The sequence below is a fragment of the Balearica regulorum genome, chromosome Z (assembly GCF_011004875.1).
Source record: "Balearica regulorum gibbericeps isolate bBalReg1 chromosome Z, bBalReg1.pri, whole genome shotgun sequence".
NCBI lineage: Eukaryota > Metazoa > Chordata > Aves > Gruiformes > Gruidae > Balearica > Balearica regulorum.
The window spans coordinates 31,150,248-31,164,611 of NC_046220.1; the positions used below are offsets into that span (position 1 = coordinate 31,150,248).

The 14,364-nt window shown below is 40.7% G+C and overlaps 1 protein-coding gene across 5 annotated transcripts in view; it reads left to right on the plus strand.

Annotated features, from left to right (window-relative positions):
* The window catches only part of MARCHF3 (membrane associated ring-CH-type finger 3), a 76,714-nt gene that overhangs the window by 55,648 nt on the left and 6,702 nt on the right, over positions 1–14,364 (plus strand). For all 5 annotated transcript variants that reach the window (XM_075740357.1, XM_075740358.1, XM_075740359.1 and 2 more), the window contains one exon: positions 13,784–13,993. In XM_075740357.1, the coding sequence (XP_075596472.1) occupies positions 13,784–13,993 (210 nt within the window). The remainder of the gene's footprint in view (positions 1–13,783; positions 13,994–14,364) is intronic.

Consider the following 14,364-nt stretch of genomic DNA (forward strand, 5'->3'; position numbering starts at 1 on the left):
TTACAAAAATATTGAGAAGTGTCTTATTTTATCAGGTACTTACATGCTAAGTTTGAGTTCAGGACAACATGTCCTTCCTGTGCATCTTCATTGTTCTTGTAAATTGTAGCAGAACTGATTGAAGGAGATACCGTTTTACAAATAAGGGGGCAGGGGGGCATCTTCTTGTGCTGTTATTCACAGGTGAGATACACAGGATAAAACTGACGGCTGTCAAGTGGGTCAGTGGCCCGTGCAGAGGGGGGGTGAACAGTTCTCATTGAAGACTACCAAAACTACTTTACTTAACTGGATTAAGTTAGGCATGTGCATTTTGTGTCTAAGCCTAAGGATATCTTCATTCTTCCTTAAGATCAGCAAAAAAGAGATACATGGCACAGTATTTAGCACAAGACCTGTAGTCTTGTCAAGCCTTAACCAGAGCAAGCCTAGGCCAGCTGTGTTTGATTGCCTCTGGCTTGTTGTTTGGTGCTTCTAGCAGGACTCCAGCCCCTCTCAGGAAGCTGATCCCAGTTTGAGACATGCTGCTGCTGAGTGTTCTCAGGCTGTCAGCAACTGAGCAGCAAAATCTTTATGACTGAGCATTCTCCAATGAATATGATAACATCTTCTTTCGAATAGCTGCTCTCAGCTTGCGCCAAGCAGTTTTCGGTTATGATTTTGGTGTGAGGGCAATGCCACTCTGAATTTGCCATCTGAAAAGAAAGATAAGTGATGCTGAGGCAGTGTAAAGTAAACAGTTTGATTTTACAGTCTGGTTTCTTCAAGCTGTTCCCTTGCAACGGCTGCTCGTGAGGCTTGCTTTGCACAAATGGGACATGACGTTATTCAGAGCTAATGATGACTGAAGAAGTTGAAAGTGAAGCTAACCCTGCCCAGGCTGAGGGAGTTTGGTTGCTTAATCATTCCCCAATGAAGTAAGGCTTCTTTTTGGCAAAAGCAGTAATAAATAATAGCAACAACAACAACAATAATAACAATATAATAATAATAATGATAAAGCTGTCTTTTGTTTCTCAGCTGAGGACAAATGATAACCAGGTGGAAGAACATTTCTGAAACATAGCACACATTGTTAATTGATGTTTTTCTCTTTACTACCTAATCTTTTCTTCCTTCTCAGCTACCATACCCATAGTACTTTAGTGCGGTAATCAACAATTATGTGCAGTTGCAGAAAAGGTCATAAAAAAACCCGAATTTTTTTTTTAAGTCCTTTGTGATCTTATACGAGGAGTGCGTTTTCAGTTTAGAAGGGAATTGAAGCTGTACTTTTAAAGTTGAGAGCAGCAGAGACGAAGAGTAACTGAGTTGTATGCAAGGGGACAAATTAGATATCAAATTTCTTGATTTCTGTTAGTATAATTTAAGTTTGTCCTTAACATTTGTACTTATTTATTACATACTGTCTTGAAATCCAAAACCTCCCTGTGCAAAGAATTATAGCAAATCTGAACGTTCCCAAAACATGACTAAAGCAGATGCAAGTTGCCAGATTCTCTCATCTTCTGTGTCCTAAAAGCACTGCCCTGTCTGTCTCCCTGTATTACCCTTTGTTACAAAAACCTGCTGTAGTCTTTGGAGGAGTGACAAGCCAGAGTGGCCACCAGCTTTTAACTCCTTTTTCGTTTTGTTTTCTTTGTGTGTCTTTGTGTTTGTGTGTGTGTATGTTTGGGGTGAGGAGTCAAAGTTCTCGTCATTTAGTAAGATAATTTCTTCTCCAAAGATTCCTCTGAAGTAGATAATGGAAATGGTATATGGTCCTTTCAGTGGAGGTGAATGATGACTTTAACAATGCATTTTAGGAGGTCAAGAGGGACTATTTTACTCATAAAGTCCTTTGTAGACCATAGTCTATAGAAGCTTATCCAGTAACTCCTCAGCAGGTCTTATCTTATGCAGAGAATATATCCCATCCATTGGTCAGTGACAGGTAGTATAGAAATGCATGAAGCAATTAATCATCATATTCATCTTTTCTCCTAGAGATTTTTCCATCAGGAAGAAAGTTGTATTTCTGACTATTGAAAGACACTTTCTTAAAGGGGCCAAAAAAAAGAAGAGAACATGGTATTATGTTTTCTCCTCATCCCTTCACCGGATTGATCACTGCTTCTTAGCGGCTTAGCTGTAGATGTGAAGAAAATATCAACAGAAACAAACTGAGATACTTCACATGCTTTATCTGGAAATGTCATATCTGACCTCATTCCTACTATTAGCACCCAGGAGAGGCTGCAGTAGTGGGCTTGAAATGAAGTGAGCAGTAAGTGGCACGACTACTTGTTCAGCCATATTCCTTCCTCCCCTATGTACATTATTATGAAAGCAGCAGAGGATTTCTTGCTGTGCTTTGTGATTTGATCAGAACAGGCTAGTGAACCCATAGTTTTTCTCTGCGCTGCCTCCCCGTCTCACCTTGTCATGTTGCTAGTTTGCCATTAGCTCATTATGAAATGAAAGCAAGTGCTCCATAAAAATTTGTTGCAAGATGGCTTTTTGCCTTAAGTGGTTCCCCATGTTCACGCTAAGGATGTGTGCCCGTGCACTCAAACAGGAGATCTTTAGCTCAGATACAAGGGGCATATCTACAACCGTGTCCTGCCTCCTGTGTATATCATGCATAGGATGCACAAATGGAGGGATCTCACCTTTGCTTTCTCTCCCCAACTTCTGTTATGCACAGCACCCTGTTTTTTCCTGGATTTCGTTTGCAAGGAAAAGCAAAGGAAAAATAGCATTCATTTTGACCTCCATTTCCTCTTGTATCCTTCATATCTTTTCTCCATCATAAGCTTCTCTCTGGTCTACTGAGTTTCAAACTATGTACTTCTCAAGGGAAACATTCCTTTATCTATGCCACAGGACATATTTTTATTGTCTGGGGAGAAACATCTCCCAAGAAATGAACAATCTGCTAACTGTTTGATGCCCAAAACCCAACCAGAGGGGCAGGAAATGGTAATACAGTGTGTCAGGCAGATCCATCCTCTCAACATTGCGTTTGTGAGGCTTCAGACATTCTTAGTCCACTTCTTTTTTTAGCTCAGATTATTTTTTCCACAAGAATTGTGTTTCTGAACCATGAATTGGGCATTATGGTGGGGATTAACCCCTCCTTCAGCGTTCAGGGAAAGTGATTTGTTCATTACCATCCACCATTTATGTCTTTTGCCTCCTGCTACATTGGGTGGAAGAACCCTGTGATTTGTCCTTCATCAAGTCAGAGGAGCACACACCAGGGAATGCACATTTCATCTCCTCCAAAAGTGTTTGTCAAAGGTTGGTCAGCCAAAAGGAGTGGTCTCCTTTACAGTTCCTTGTCTCCACACTGTAGGCCTACATGTATCAAATGTGCCCTGTGTGATTTTGCAGTTGTCAGTAAGAATTGCTTTCTGTTGAGCCTTCTGAGATTTTTTTAAATGGGTGGCTAATTGCTGCAGGTAAGTGCAGAGCCCCCCTCATGCCCTACCTGACTTTTAGCACTTACACTGCCTTGCTTATGGACTGAGCTAACTGGGAACTGTTGCACTCCCTCCAGATGACCCTGCTTCTGGTGGGACTTCTGCTCAGAGGCTGGGCTGATACTCCTCAGCTCTCCATTGGGACCCAGGACTTCTGTATATCTCAGTCACTCGTGAACTCATTCACAACAGCTGCCCTGGAGATAATGTGATGTATTCTAACGGAATAAGAGATGGACTGTGGTAGAAAAAGAGGTTTTTTCATACTGAAGATCACTGAGTCCTTCTGTTCATCTCGCTTCTGGAGGACACCTGGCAAACTCTGGCACAGAAAACTGAAACCACCAGCCTCGATCAGACATGATCTACGGGAGCATAAGCTTTCTGTATCATCTGTGGAGCTGCCATTTGGAGTCACATTTTTGCAACAAGAGGCACATGTTGCTATTGAGGTACTTGGCAGGCATCAGCAGAGCAAGTCTATCTGTTTTACTTGATTTCAGAACTCCTCCTTCAGATAAGGGAATTATTTGGAAACATCCACAGCCTTACTGTCAGTTAAAAGGAGCTATTTGCCAGTAATTCAAAAGACATTGTCCATTTACACATTACCAGTTCATGCGCATTCCTCTCAGTTCCAGGGCTCATGGTACTGCAAAATTCAATTCAAGAAGTACAGGCAAAGTGAATCAACTTCTACCATGTGCTAGATGTGCAGCACCCCTGTACAGTCAGCTGGAAGTGAGAGGTGTGTGGGACATGTGCTTGGGCACATGGATATCTCATTATGAATGTGCCTAGGGGTGATGCATCTCAAAGGAAAAAGCAGCTGCTGATGAGTATCCCTGTTTCTCTTTCCCATGTCTTGATCACCCCTCTGCCAGTGAGAACCTGGCTACATTTGACACACAGGACCCAGGCTGAAGCAGCAGAAACTCTAGACGCCGCAGGAAAGAAAAGTCTATAATATGGTGGTTGTTATGTGTAGATCTGATGTTCCTTTTGACAAACCTGGAAGGATCTCAACACAAACACAGTGAAATCAAACTGCAGTAATTTCAGTTAGTGACTTTTATAGACCTTCCACTTTTATATAAGCTGCTTTTTAATGCAGCCAATCCACAGAAGCAAATCCACTCTAGAAAAGTGTGACATTGTTCACATAGATGCTTTTGCAATGTGTCAGCATAAAGATTAGGCAAGCATATCATCTTCATTTCAATTTCTGTATTGCATCTATGTTGCTTCCACTTGGCTTAGTACAGAAGCAGACTCAAACCATGGCAGTACAAATGTGTTTGTTAGAAAACAACCAGCTAAAACTTAAATATGGTATAAGAACATTATGTGACCATGTAAGTCAGGCTTGTATTGCTTGTAAGTTATTTACATCTTTTAAACCAACCAGGATTTGGTATCTATTGGTTCATTTTTTGCAAACAAACAAACAAAACAAAAAAACACCAGAAAGCACTTAATTAACAATATAAAACTCATAAGCAAAACAGCATGACTAGGAGGAAAAAGTCAGAATAATCATCACAATATTGGGCAGAAATTAGCTTCAGTTTTTCCCAATCCATTACTGGCTGTAGAGGTCATGCTAGAAAAGGAAAATAAATTTTAAAAAAACCATAAAACATACGTCTATGCATGAAGTAGTTAAGATGAGCTTACATTATAATTTAGAACTTCTAGAAGCCTTACACTAAAATACAAATTTACTTTTTGTGCAAGACTTTGAGTCATGCTGGTTTTATGTGTTGGGATTCTTTTTACTTGTTTTTCCTCTCCACTGCTCAGTGAAGCACATCATTAGTATTAAATTACCGTAATGTAGAGACACCAGATTTGCTGCACGTAGTTTGTAGAAGGATCACTCTTAAAGCCAGGAGGAAAATGGTGACTCAGTGTAGTCACCAAAAAGGAAAATTTTCATGAATCTAAGTTTGGAGGAACTGCAGCTGTCAATACAGCACATTAGGGCTGGGAGCAGATAACTTAAGTATCCTCCTTCCCTTCTTGACCCAAAAAGGGCAAAATAAGAAGGGCAAGGTGATGGAGATGCTTTTGTGCCTAGTTGTCTTCAGCTGTGAAAATGCCCCCCCCACTCCCAAGACCCAAGTCATACAGGGATAATTGGAAGCATCCATGTAGATTTCCAGTAGAAGTATGTCTGAGTTAAAGAAAGTATTAAAAAAATAAGTAATACACTCCCCAACACATACAGTTCTAAAGCATAACCTCTTCAAGATGCACTTTTTACACCTAGAATACCATACTCTATTCATTCCTAATGGGGAAAAATCCAGAGACCAAAACAAGCTGTTGTCTCTCCTTTAAAGACAAATGAAATAGTTAGTTGGTTTATGTTCTTTACAGAAAAGGTTTGCTACAGTCCTTGACTGTTCCCAAGCACAAATCTTTCTCATAGTACTGACAGCAAGAATGCAAACAAGAGTAACCCATGCTCCTCGCCTAATAAAAAAAAAAAAAAAAGGGGGCAAAAATTACTTGTCAGTGAACAGTCTGTGCCTTCAAACCATCACTGCTCTTCCCTAAATTTAAAAGCCTAGTGATCAAGGGCAAAAAATGTTGAGGAACATTCCCAGGAGAAAGTAACTGAACACTCAGAGAGGAAACAGGTGCTTTGGAAAAGGCCAAATGCTATTCTTTAAGGACTAGCAAATGAGGGAAGATGCTGTGGTTTTTCAAAGATACAGCTTTGTTTGTTTTAGATAATCCTATTGGTGACTTTTCTTTGGACATCATGATTCTGTAATACTGTTCTAAACTGCCTGGTTATCATCTCTGTCCTGCTGGTAGCATTTCCTACCACCGATAGGAGCCAGTCAAAGTTTATTTTTTCGAGGAGGGGGAAAAAAAAAGCTAAAATGAAAAGTTTTATTGCATCTGTCTTTTTGGAGAGCTACCAAGCATTTATTACCTATCATGTCTTTAGTTTCCATATATTTGAGCTTGTAGATCAGGAAATTTGCAATGAGTTGAAATATGTGTTGCCAATAGCAAATCTGTTTTGCTTTTGATTTAAAATGCAAAACATTGGTTTTGTTGATTGATTTTCTTTAATGCATACATTTATCTGCCTAACTGGGAATACGTTCATCCACAATAGAACAGGAACATTGAAAAACATACAGATAAAAGGAAATATTGCGTCTCTCAGAGTTCCACAAAATCTTTTTTCTTCACACATCTTGAAAACTTTCACCTGATACAAGCATCACCTGAAATATAAACTAAAAGTTGGTAGTAGGGAAACAGAGTAACAGTTGAGCCAGACTAATGTTAAAAAATGCAATATTGTTTAATTGGACCTGCAAGAAATTTCATAGATTTTTATAGCACACTTTAGCAAGCTGTGTTACTTGTTTTCACTATCAGAGAATTACTAATCCCATTTTTAGACATTAAAGTTGTATAATCCAGAAACTGAATACTACATCTACCACCCTCTGTATTATTACTAGTTGGTGGAGCATTGTATATCAAACTCCTGTTTTTCAGCTGGCAAACCACCCAAGGTCTAGATTGCAACTTCAGTTATGGTGTGATAGCAACAGCCTGCAGTACTCTCCTTGCAGTTAGCTACCACCTAGGGTTGGTTCCTACCTGCACTATGGTTTATTCTTTTTACAAAACAAAACAAAAATGAAGCTATATCGTACACCACCATTAAAATGTATTCCTTCCACTTACAAAAATATGCAAATTAAATTAAATTAATTTGCTATTTCAAAAAGTAGCTTTGGGTCGTTCAGACATCCACAATTAAAATATTCCCTGGAACTTGAGTTAAAATAAGGGTTAAACTTAAATTTAAGAGCAGACTCAGTTACAAAGAGGCCATAACATCAGCATAGTAAAGTTACAGAGATCAAATCATTTAGTTTCTACCTGTCAGATAGACAGGTCTCCATCTCTGGCACCAAAGGAACATCTCTGTAGAGCTGTCACCATGGCCTTTCTAAAAGCACCCACTGAAGACAATAACACTTTGCCAGTAACTGAATGTTTGATCTAAGCAGGAAACCCAAAAACTGAAATATAAATATTTTTTCAACTGAAAAGTAACTGTGAAATGTTTGTTTTCTTTGGAAAAACATTAACCTAAAAAAGTTTTGAGTCACCCAAAATGTTTCATTGCACTGAAAACAAACATACGTATCATTCTGGTCTGGGAGATTTTATTTTGAGTTACCTGTAGTTAAACTTAGTTTCAAAACATTTCACTGAATAAGGTTAAAACATTTTTTTCAAGTAAAAAAGTATTTGAACAAAACTTTTCAGATGTAATTTTTTTTTTGCCAATAAATGGTCCTCCTAGTTTTTAAAAATGTCCTTCATTCAAGAGAAACACTCTAAAAAAACGGGCAATATCATTCTTTGTTTGCTTAAAGCCCAAGGCAAAATGCTCCCATTGGTCACTGCTGGCATGAAAACAGAAATGACAACAATTGCTAGTAGTTTTGCTTGTGTACAGGCTGCTTTCATCAAGATACACTGCAGAGCTATCAGCGTGAAAAGAACAACATGAACTTATATGTTTGATGTGTAATAAACTGTTTTTAGTTCAAAGGGAAACACATTTAGGGAAGACAATTCCTTCCTGTCTTCTCCCCACAGCGTCATATGTAAAGACTATTTAACACAAAAGCAGTGTGATGGATTTTCTTCATACTCTGTGGAATCTTCTTTGCTGCTGGTATAACTCCAGTAACATTCACGTAAAATCAATTTTCCAAGGAAAATGTAGTGAACTAAAAAGGGCTTCCCAGTAGAAAAAGGTTGTAGCCTTAGGATCTGATCTGAAAAACACTATGCATATACTTTACTTTGCATTTGCAAGTCATCTAATTCAAGTTAAGACCTATGGAGATGAGTGCTTCCAGGATGTGGCCTTTGGCAGTGGCGAAGCAGCTCAAACTTGTGCAGGTGTTTTACAGCAGTTTTCTGCTCGCAGCTCATTTTTATTAGGTTAGATAAATTTCCAGTCTGAGCCTCTCCAGGGTGTTCTGGTCCTCAGTTGCTGCTTGTTCTGATGATTTTCTTCTCCAAATGTAAGGCTTCATTTTGCTGGCCCATCACGTGGATGCCTCAGCCTGTCTCCCCTTATGGATGAGCAGTTCTCTAGTCTCCAGTTAACGTTTTCTTAGGCAGGATGAAGTAAACTGCTTAGGGAACAGCCCATTCACTTATCTTGGGAGCCTGAAGTTTCAGATTATTTGACAATGTCAGATAAACATCTCTGTACATTCATACTGAAAGGGGATTTTGGACAGTTTCATAGATCTAGTTACACATGCAGTTTTAAATATCAGATAAAATTTTGGAAGCCAGTAGTGGGTTCATAGACCAAAAGTCTCCCAGGGACTATTGTTAAATTCCTGACCACTAGAGTTTGCATTCATTTGAAGGAAGTGTGGAGACCCTCTGATGACGGTCAACAGCTCAGTTTAATCTTTTTAGGGCAGATAATAATTTAAGTTCAGCTCTGCTTTGTGAAGTAACTGCACCAAATCCTTGTATATGTATTACATGTGTCAGTGTGTGAGGTGAAGGAGCCTTGGGGGTGTTAACAGTGTTTTCTCATGTCAAATGCAGTACATTAAAAATCTTTTTCAAAACATAAGCAAGTTCCTTCATAAAACAGTATCAGCTTTGGGTGTTTTAGCCTACACTGCTCTTCTCGGGAAGCTGTTCCAGACCTGGATGCTTTCAAGGGTGGGATTTTTTTCTGATTCTTATCCGAAATTTATTTATGGCCAACTATTATGCATTTATTCTTAAGCCAACATTGTCCATTAGCTTAAGTAGCACTTCTCCTTCAATGATGTCCCCTTCAATTCTTCCTTCTTTTGGCCATCCTCAAGATGCATTGAGAGTGTGATTTTGCCGGCATAATTGAGTCAAACTTTTAAAGTCCCCTCCTGTGGTGTGGGCTTTCCATTTTCTTGATCCCCTTTCTGTTTTCCAGTTGAAGCGATGCTGTCTGAGCAAAAGGGAAATCACCAGTGTGTCTCAGCAGAGCTTTTGCCACTGCCTGCAGGCTTAGGCACACGTTTGCTGGGCAAAGAGATGTGTGGTGTATGATGTTGCCCTGCCCAGACCGATTGCTGCAGCTGCTCTTTGGGAAGTGCCTATTCCCCGGGGCCGGATGGTCTGGGTCATTTCAGCAACACCTGCCCCATTTAGCTGGGCTTGACTGAGCGGAGAGCCCCGTGTGCTGGAGCAGTGCATGTGGTCCACATGATGGTGGCAGCAGCACCCACTGCCGAAGGGGTGGTATGGACAGCTGGGGGAGCAGAGAGATATCATGCAGCTACAGCCATTAGCTCAGGTTTTGGGGAGTGTTTTGCTTCTGAGCAGACCCCATTTGGTATGTGTCACTGTGAGGGATGAGGTGGGACCCTGTGTTTTGTTGAGGAGCTGGATTCTCATCAGGTGTATATTAGTCTCCAGGCACAGGGTTTCTTTGCTTGTGTCAGTCATGAGCCGATACTGGGTTGTGCATCAGGCGCTGTGATTACCTGTTCTTGAATTCGTGCTTGCTGCCATTGCTAAAGTTGATTCATGTCTTCATGTCTTTTTACTCTGACTCTCCATCTGTGTATCAGAAACAGGAATCACTGTTCACTTTAAGATAGCACTTGATAACATAGTGCTTTGCCAGGCAGACCAGCATTTTGCTTCAGACATGACCCTTTTTTTGACCTTTTTTTTTTTTTTTTCAAAATAGAAATTATTACTGCGACAGTCTCAATTTATTGCAGAAATAATTGAGCACATTATTGACACATTTTAAAGGACAGGTTTCAGAGTGTCATAGTGCAGATCTGACAGTTGCATCTGGCCTTACATCTTGTTCTTTGCCAGCAGGGTAGTCCGTGCTGTATTGCCACACTAATTAATCAACTCAGCACTTTGTTGGGATCATTCTGTGGGTTTCAGTTTCACAAAAGGATTTGCTGACTTGGCTTTTTAACTATGAAGTAACTTGACAGTGCACATTTCCAGAACAAAAGACTGAAATCTCTGATCTAAACAGAATCAGATTTAGAAACAAATGCACTACTTCAGAAGAAAAATACGTGCTGTGACTGAAATCCATACAGCCATTGAAATTACTTATCCAGTGCTTTTGACCTCCACTTCAGAACTAGCTAATGAAATTTCTCCACCTTTTAAGGTTAAACTGTAGAATGGTGGAGGTTTTATTTAAAACTACATATTAGCCTCATCTAACATCTGAATTGCTTATGCTCATATGGATCGGACAAGACATAAGGAGTGTGGGGAGCCATCAGCCTGTGAAGCAGTCTCACACCATTTTTGTCTGCTCAAACTTCCAATCAAGTTAGATGGCGCACAGTAAAATGCTTAATTCAGGCGCATTATACTATGTCTTGTGAAAGTCGTAGGGCAGAGATGACAGTACATACCTTAATGTGTGTGCTTCCTTGCATTTATGCATTCTTGCTGTTCTTCCTTCTCCCTCAGATAAATAAACAGTATTTCTTGCACTAGCTGAGCTGCATGGAGGCCAAAGAGATCACAACAGCCTGCAATTTGAGGATGCAGCCTCCACTAAATGGACTCTGAAATGTTGCAGTGCTTTCTTTACTGCCCAGTTACAGGAGGGACAGTCATCACATCGCACTGAGATAAGGAGATATTGGCATTTTAAGGACTGGCCTGGGATGGTGGTGAACACCTGCAATTCCCATTGAGATCAAGAAGTGCAGGTGCTCTGCAATTCTCTTGCAGATCACGTTTTAAACATAGTTTTCACAAAACCTTTTCACAGTCACCTTTAAAAGCAAAATCTCCACTACTAGGTGCTTTCAGTTCCTCTCATTTTCCTGATGATTTTGCATTACAGGGGTTTGTGGAAATTGAACAAGGTGAAGGTTGCAATCAGTCCTGTCTAAAAGCGACTAAATACAACCTGAAACCGTTACGCATGCACCCTTGGGGATGTTTTTAAGTAAATGGAATGAAAGCTCTAAGGAAAGTGGTGTGAACCTTTCACACATGATTTTATAGTGTTCTCTATAAAGTTATAATAAAATACAAAGCTGTTCAAATGTCAATGTATGTCTCCTTATTTTGTACAAACTCTGTTAAAGCAAACTCTGCTTGCAGCCTTTTACTGTTCTCTCCATGATACCAATGGGGTGAGGGGGTGAGCAAGCGGCTGTGTGAGTGCTTTGCAGCTGGTTGGGGTGAACCCACCACACCCGGTGTTCTGGTATGTTAAATAATCTTGAACTTAAGACATTGCTTGAAAAGGAAAAAAAAAAAACCAAAACAATATTGAACCTCTCTCTTTAACTAGCGTCTGCCCTTAAAAGTTTCTTGCTTATAGTAGTATATAGCAGTTGTGAAGCACTTCCCACTTCCTTAGGATTTTAAAAGTATTCAAGCAAATTAAAAGCTTACATCCTTCAAAAAATGTTTATGAACATATTTTTGTGTTCTCCTAAATTTCTGAGTCATACATGAAAATGGATCTTAGGCTGCTGAGTTACTGTGTTGCAGTTAAACCTCACAAAAATCCTGTGAAGTAGATAATTTATTATTTCCATCTGAGAGATGGTGAGACTGAGGCAAACTTGTCTACTGATTTGTGTCTATTAGTGCCAGATTAGTGACTCCCTGTTCCTAGTTGCACTCAATTTCTTGACCGTTGTTTTACCCCATACGAAGATGGAGAGATAAATGCTGTATTTGATTTCATGATGTGGGCAAAGTGGATAAAGATGAAGCAGGGTCTGAAAATAATAGAGGGATAAAATACCTAGATGAGAAATATTCATTAGCTTGCACAACACTCTTAGCCTTGTTGTCTCTTGTCAAAATTCTCGAGTCCTGCTGTTCCTCTGGGTCATTGCTGTAGCACTGTTATAGGGAAGAAGAAATGAACCCAAGGTGGCTGGGAATAAAGGGCATTAACTAGTGAAGGGATGAAGTTACCTCCCCAGCCTTCATTTCTGGAGCTAAAGAGGCAGGGCTCCTACTGCCACGTATAATATGCTGGGAGGAGCAAGCAGGCCAAACAGTTTAAGGATGCACGAGCCTTGTCCACGTCCACTGGCACAGAGCTGCTGTGGCTTTGGTTTCTTGTTGCACTGATGACAGATAAAGCAGTAGCTCCCTGGAGGAGCATGACTTTCCTTGCCTTCAGCATGGTCTCCACACTCAGAGCCAGGAGGCTGGGAGGGACATGCCAGGCTGGGAATCGATAGCCTGCGCTGTACCCAGCTATGGCCACGCAGGCAGCTGGGGTTATGACAGCTCACTCCACCTCTACTGCCCGTTCCTGGCTTTGACTCCTCTGCTTAGATTGTGGATTCTCTGGGGCAGACGCAGTCCTGTGCAGTACGTGATGTGTTTGCCCTCAGTGGCTAGGGTAATATGTACAGCTCCCAGGCTGGTTGGGGTTCCCAGGTGCTACAGTAAGAAATATTTGCTATCCTTGGTAGTTCTGTGCATACAGTTATACGCTCAAAGAACAACAAAAATAAAAGGATGCTGCAGAGCAGTTTTGACCAAATCATACGGCTTACATCATTGGCAAAAATTGCAGGGCTCGGTAGTCTTCCTGTCAAATACTGACTTGAGTGATGAGGCATTTTTTATTAAAAGGTCTCAGTGTACAGTTGCAGGCTGAACTTCTTTCACCTCTGCTATCTAAAATACTGTTTATAGAAACATGGGTGAGTGGGCTTGATAGCTGTTCAATTGACCTTCGCTTCAGCAGCTGACTTTCAGGCATGCTTTTTTGCAAGATTAATATCCTCTCAATAAAAGTAACCTTGTGTGCATTCAACTCTGCTTGCATGCAGATATCTGAAAGTAAGTTGCAAATGGCTTTGCCAATATTACAAACAGAATGTAAAATAAAAAAAAAAAATCTGGAAATAGCATACAAAATATTAACAAGCATTTTCTGCACTCTCAAGTTGTCACAAGAGTGTGGGTTCCCTCCACATTAAGAAGGGAGTTTCTCAGTTCAGGAGCCAAATGCCAGGGGCTGCAATATGCAAAACATTTCCCCTTCTCAAGGCAGCTTTTGCTACAGCTGAATAAACGATGCTGTAGGTACACATGGCTAGAGGTGTGCGTCAGCAGCAGCAAGGTGGAGAAGTTCTGGTGGGAGCTCTCAAGGGACAGCCAAAGCCAGCTCCATGTTCCCTCCTCAGAGGGGCAGGTCAGCATTTTGCAAGCGAGCAATTCATCTCAGGTAAAATGTCCTTCCTGTGCTGACACTTGCTTTGTCTGCATTTTACCTGCAGTGGCTGAAGAACCCAGGCCCCCAGCACGAGAAACGGACTCTCTTTGGAGACATGGTGTGCTTCTTGTTTATCACTCCACTGGCGACCATCTCTGGCTGGTTGTGTCTACGAGGAGCAGTGGACCATCTGCAGTTTAGTAGTAGGCTAGAAGCTGTTGGCCTCGTTGCACTCACTGTCGCACTCTTCACTATTTACCTCTTTTGGACCCTAGTAAGTACTGGTTTTCTATTCAACTCATGGGAATAAGGGAAAGAACAAATCAAAAAATAAATTGCACAGAGTGCTGTAGAGTGGGTGGACCATTGTACAAAGCATTGCTTATATTTACATTCTGTACTGATAAATTTAAGTTACAGCTGCAAGCAAAAGAAACCTCTTGGTTCCACACCATTAAGTTCTCTGGAAAAACAGAAGAACAGTTTGGTTTTGCGGTCAGTAATTCCCAGATTCCAAACACCAGAGGGGATAGCAAGAGGGAGACAAGGAAGTAACATGGAGGAGTTCAAGACAGATGCTACAGGAGGGAGTTTCATCACAGATAATGTGCAACAGATGGAGGCACTGTGCACAAAAAAACTTTA